The sequence below is a fragment of the Amborella trichopoda genome, chromosome 7 (genome assembly GCF_054954075.1).
Source record: "Amborella trichopoda isolate Santa Cruz 75 chromosome 7, AtrichopodaSantaCruz75HAP2 v2.0, whole genome shotgun sequence".
NCBI lineage: Eukaryota > Viridiplantae > Streptophyta > Magnoliopsida > Amborellales > Amborellaceae > Amborella > Amborella trichopoda.
The window spans coordinates 34407352-34413957 of NC_142342.1; the positions used below are offsets into that span (position 1 = coordinate 34407352).

General features: G+C 36.3%; 1 protein-coding gene across 1 annotated transcript; it reads left to right on the forward strand.

The window, feature by feature from the left end:
* On the forward strand, positions 1-2210 carry LOC18432948 (expansin-A4). The gene is made up of 3 exons (XM_006843047.4): positions 1-182; positions 1127-1445; positions 1656-2210. The coding sequence occupies exons 1-3, from the start codon at positions 32-34 to the stop codon at positions 1969-1971; spliced, it is 786 nt and encodes a 261-aa protein (XP_006843110.1). The 5' UTR covers positions 1-31; the 3' UTR covers positions 1972-2210.
* Positions 2211-6606: the final 4396 nt, after the last annotated feature.

Sequence of the window (6606 nt, forward strand, 5' to 3'; positions counted from 1 at the left end):
GTCACCACTTAGTTTCTCTTAAAGCCTTCCGATGGCGCTTTCGATGCCCTTCTTGTTGTTGCTTCTGCTCTTGTCTCTTCTGTTGTTCGGCGATGCAAAGAAGTACGGCCAATACAGAGGCGGGAAATGGAAGCATGCTCACGCCACCTTCTATGGTGGAAATGATGGCTCTGGGACAATGGGTAAGATTGTCTCTTATTGTATACATTTCTTTTTTATTTTGTCGAAAGGGATTGTGTATGAGACTTTTTTTTATATAAAAGTAGCTATTTTGCAATGGGGTGCGGCACGCGGACAGGGTGTTGCATTTCATCTCAACCAGTTGTTGAGTGGTTGAGATGAATTATTACTTTCATGGGATCGATAGTTTGCCACTTGAGTGGTGCATGGTTCATCTCGACCGTTCATTGTTGATGACAAATGTTTGAGTCGATCTGCAGCACATTCGGTGTGTTGTGCTTGTGTTTGGACCTTTTTATAAGACATAAAGATAACTTCTTTTAGTTACCATTTCCTCTTTTGATATGGCTGTTATATGAGTAGAATTTGATATGGCTCGTGGTTCTCGTAATGATATATTTTTCCCAAGTATATTGTGATCCATATGTCATAAAACAAAGTGTCCATTACTTTCACATCAATGATGAATGGTGATGGGGAGAGATTGGGACCCATCATGAGTCATGTCATGTTCATGCTGTTCTGTCAATCAGACGGATATCGATGGCACTCATGACCATAGGTTTTCCTTGTTTTTATAGATTATTCTTTTCATTTTTTTGGTTTATTCAGTAGAGAAGACAGGCCCCTATTCATTTTTTCAAGTATTAAGAAATAACTTTTTGAAAGTGTTAGTAGGGTGGTGTTAGTGGTAGGGATGAAAACTACAACGTGGTGACTAAAGTGAGGGGGTGCCATCACCACAACCCCAGCCTGTCCCTATAATTGTTATTGTCCTATAGAAATATCCCTCCATGAACACATATGACCATGGATTTTCTACAATCATACGGATCATATTATAGTGATATGGATGTTATTATGATTATTATTTGCTTTTCTCCATTTTCTGTATAGAGTTATACATGATCTGCCTATATGTCTGGTTTGTGGATGACACTTGCAGGGGGAGCCTGTGGGTATGGAGACCTGAACCAGCAGGGCTATGGGCTGCAAACGGCAGCGTTGAGCAGTGCAATGTTCAATGATGGGCTCAAGTGTGGGTCGTGCTATGAGATCAGATGCACTGGGGAAGCCAAGTGGTGCCTCGGAAGGCGACGCTCCATAGTTGTGACTGCCACAAACCTATGCCCCCCTAATTGGGATCAACCCAGCGACAATGGCGGGTGGTGCAACCCGCCCCGGCACCACTTCGACCTCGCCATGCCGGCATTCCTCACCTTGGCCAAGTACGAGGCCGGGATTGTCCCCGTGGCCTATCGCAGGCAAGTCACTATACGAACATGCTTAGCAGTTCTATATGATAAGCTATTCCTGAAATTAGTTTTTTTTAATATAACCTCAAGCGTTCTGTTGTTTCCTTTTTGGTCCAATGATCTCTAATAAACACATGGTTCTAATTTCACCACATCCATAGGCATCAATCTGAGCTTATCTTCATCTCTGATAGAATGAATCAATGGTTGCGATTGCAGGGTCCCTTGCAAGAAGAAGGGGGGAATGCGATTCACTATAACGGGACACCAGTACTTCAATTTGGTGCTCGTGTGGAACGTGGGGGGTGCCGGAGACATTGTGAGGATGCGTGTGAAGGGCAAAAAGATGGGGTGGGTCGACATGAAGCGCAATTGGGGTCAAAATTGGCAATCAGATATCGACCTCACAGGCCAGTCTCTCTCTTTTAGGGTCACTACCAGTGATGAGAGGGTGTCCACTTCTTGGCATGTTGTCCCCCCGAGTTGGCAATTTGGCCAGACCTTCATTAGCAAGAAGAACTTCAGGGCCAAGTGAGGAAGGTTTCTCTTTCTCTTTTTCTTTTTATTTTTTTATGCTAGGTGAAGAAGAGGAAGATCTTTCTCACTTGGTGACGGAGATACCTCTCTCTCTCATTTACTGTAAAACATTGCCTTTTATTTTGTTTATTTTGATTTTAATAAGTTTCTACATGTTCCACTAACCTCCCATCCCATTTATGTACACAATAGATATGCTGACACTGGCCTTTGAAGTTTACTTTGAGATTCACTGCATTTGGTTCCATTATGCTTTTGTTCCACATAATTACTATTCAACTAGAAAAGAACATAAGTTTTTGTTGTAGTGATTAGAGTAAGGATGAGGTTTGTATAAGGTTGATGCATTAAACATCCAAGTAAGACACCTTCAAATGAAGTTGAAAGATATTGTTACATGGTTGCAAATCCCCGTGATGGTCTAAAACTCTATTTTTATCTCTAATTATGAAATTTAAAGCTTCAAAAATAATGTAAATCTACGAATACCTAAAAAACTCGAAAATGGATGATTCAAATAATGTATTACAAGATGCAGTATTTGTAAGAATTGAAATCCTTCTTTCCCGAGAAAATCAATTGGAGGGTTTTTTGGCAACAGTTTGACCTTTTCAAGTGAGTTTTTAAGGTGCGCCTAAGTATCTAAAAGAAAAATTATAATGTAGTATTTGTTTGGTTTCCAATAGAATGATGCAGTTCTTGAAACATCCGAGTTCGAATCTACTTATGTGCAAATTTTGAGAACCAACTAACTTCCACTTTTCAAAATGGCTTATCCTACGATGCAAGACCATCCGCTTTTATAACGAAAACACCGGCTCGCCTTTATTACAGTAAATGCTCGACTGAGATAGGAAGTTGGCGATCCAAAGTCTCATGGCTTTTTCTATTTTTATAAATCAGATTGATATGAAATTTTGTGTCCCGTATGGAGGATTCAAATAGAATGCTAAAAAATATTTTTAGACCATGACAAACCCACTACAGCAAAACAACTGGGGTAATTTAGTAACTTTTCACTTGCCAAAATAATTTTGTAATATTTTATTTGATGTGCCATGATAAAAACTTAAATGCTCCGACTTTTGTATCAATCCAATCTCTATAAAAAGTTAAAAATAAAATCCTATCACAAAATACTAATAGCGCAATCGGCTCAAATTCAATATAGGCTGTTGACCATTTAGTATAGAGGGAGTTTGGTAGGGTTTTCATTTCCGTAATCTTTTTTCCTTTTTTGTGGTGGTTTATTGGAGAAGGGGTTCCCTATTTATAGTAGGAACGGAATTCAAGAGGTCATGTTGTAGCGGCCCGCCACCCTGACTACCTACCCCTGGTATTCCTTTTCTTATTTCCATGTGAATGTATATCGTGGCAATAGTTAACATATAAGCCGCGCTATGCTTGACACAATTTCTCCATGTTTTAACATATTAAAATAGGGCAAGCTTTTTATGCTTCCCTTACAACATAAAACCTATATACTTCCCTTTATCTAACCGTCCATTTTGATTGGAGGGCTAAGATTGCCCTAATTACAATGTAACGTCTCTGCACTATTTTATTTCTAATTTTTTTCTGCAAACTATTTTTACACCAAAATTTGTATGACTAATCCTCTATTAAATTCGCACTAATGAAAAATATAAAAAAAAATGTTTCTAATAAAATAAAATGATCAAAATACCCCTGAAAATTTCAAAAGGTATTTTGGTCATTATATTTTATCGAAAAATTATGTTTAATATTTTATGTAGGTGCATCCAATGAGAAGATGGCACGTACCAAATTTCATATTCATACAATTTGTATAACAAAAGCTAAAAATAAAATACTTTGAGACATTGGATCTATAAGATCAAACGTTGAGTTACTCACTTGATCAAAATCGGACGGCTGGATGGTAGGGGAAGCATAGATCTTCTATGTTGTAGGGGAAGTATGGAAACATTTCCCATTAAAATATCTCTATTTTTTTTTTATGTAAAAAAACTATCCCATTTTTAACCATATTAAAATATAATTTCGGCATTTTTCTAGTTTTAGAAGCATAATTTTTTCAATTTGTTAGTCTCAAGAAAGAGTTTTGAGACTGTTTTCAGAGCATTTTTAAACAATCAATTCTATGAAATAATCATATTTCACCATCTTTAGACCAGTTTTCAATTAATTTAGGCAAAATAATTGATTTCGCCAGCCCAGAGAGTTCTTATTCCCATTCGATCCTTTCAAGGTCCGCTCCTGTGTGATGGTCTCTATGGCTACTTTAATTGGGGCTATCGTGCTCTCTATGGTTTTGTTCGAGTCCATTTCTTGTCGTTAGTAATGATTTAGTAAAACAGATTTATTTCCTTACTCTATTTCCTTTTCATGGCATCCATTTATGCGCTTCGCAGGATTCCATTTTTTTCTATAATTCCAGTTGATTACAATCATAGTAATCTGCATCAGATTCCTTTAGAAATCGGTATCCTTGCCTTGTACACAAAAGAGAATGCCCCATATCTAATTTCTGAACACGATTTCTAGGATTTTGAGAACACTATTATTTCAGTTCACTAACTGAAATATTGGCAAAATGATTTAAAGGAAGAAATACTCAACTCAATCATTTTTTTTATTTTTGAAACTGGAGAATGAAAATTCAAACCCTAATTTAAAACCCCTGAATTTCCAACTTTGAGCCTCGAAACACTGTCAGGGATAAAGGACAACTTGGTTAACCCATTTGTGGTTAGACGAAGTAAATGATAGGGGATGCATACCATATTTTTTTTTTCAGGTCCTTTAGAGCTATTTTCTTGAGTAAATTTTTAGGCAATTTAGTGAAAAAATGTCTGAAGTTCATTGGATGCTTGGAGTGTTGAACCGTAATTGGGTAAAGAAGGAAAAGAATTGAATCGGGGTTGAAGTCCATGGCATGCTGAATTGATATTCGTTCTTTTTTTTAATGAAAGTCGATTCAATATTTGAAGTGTCCTATCAACTTGGATTTATTTACTTTTTTTCAATACCGAAAGTCGGTTCAGCACTACAAGTGCACAACGAACTTCAGTTCATTCTTTTTTTTGAGAGAAATTCAAAAATATTATTAGAACATCAAAAAATTACAGTAATATTCTCTTACAATGTCAATTTAAACCAATGTCCGTTTGGCTCCCCAAGGGCCAAACCAACTTAGGTATTTTTCTCTTTTTCTCTTACACTCCCCAGGTGGATGCAAAGAAAAAGGGTACCAAGGGATTTGGTGTTAGAAACTTTCTGCTGGAGGTCCTATGTTTAAGATCTTTTAGGTAGGAGATAGACATAATTTTTTTTCTTTTCTATATATATTTTATAAAGAAAATAATCAACATGTACATAACTAATAAAAGGGAAAATATCAGATGGACAGCCAATTTTCATATTATTTTGTTAGAGCTCCTCTCAACTTTTTTCTTTCAAGAGACATTAAATTGGGAAATGACCTTGTGAGACTCTCCGACATACATATGTGTAGGACCCCAAATGATCAACATTAAATTTGACATAGATATCTAGAAAAATCAAGTCCCACACCCATGTGATAAGTTTTCTAGAGACCTGTGTCGAATTTAATGATGATCCTTTGAAGTCCTATACATATGGGTTTGGGAGGGCCTCATAGGATCATTACTCCATTAAATTTCCCGTAAAACTATTAAAGTACAACCCCCTATCCCTTACCTCCCTTTTTTTTCTCACGTTTTTTAACATGAAATTTAACACTAACAATTTATATACTGCATATGGACATCCTCTCCCCATCAGCTTCTTGCCTCATTTGGTACAAGGGAAATTGTTGATGTCAAATATCACGTAAAAAAAAGTGAGAAAAGAGGGGCGGGAGGGCATGACCAGTACATTGATAGTTTTGGGAGAAATTTAATGTTGTTTCAAAGAGAAACGTTAGCAAGGGTTACTATGAAATAAATATAGAATTTGGGGATCCATATGATCTTTTTTCTTAAAAACACAACAAATGAAATCCACAAAAAATAATAAAATAATAATTAAAAAATCAATAAAAACAATTATTTACATCTATATTCAGCTAAATTTTCAATAGAAAAAAGCAACTTTTACATATGCATCAATTACAAACGGTTTTAAATCTATGCTCCTAAAATCGCATTTAATATAGGGTATTGTAAGTCTAACACTTGACACAACGGATTAGGATTACGAATCGAGTAAGGATAAATCAACCTGCGTCTAGGTCTAGCTTCTGGACCTAACGGTTGATTCTAAATCCAAAGCATGTACCCAACGATTCTAACCAGGTCCACATTGTTCCACTGCGGGTACAAAATGCATGCGTATTTTTCTTTATAACATTTTTCTACCCCTCAAATTATGCAATATCACTTCTTTCTATATGGAGGCATTGCCTCTCTATTGCAAGAGACCCCTACCTCTCTATCTAGATGAAGCCGTTTTTCTTGTATGGTGACCCAATAGGCACTCATTCAGTACCACTCATTCCTTACATATATATTATAAATTTATAGTAATAAGAAGCCTCAATAGATATCGTAAGTAATTTAAAACATTTATCAATATCAGTCCCTATCCATGTAACATGAAATTTCCGTATGGTGGTGATTTGTAGATA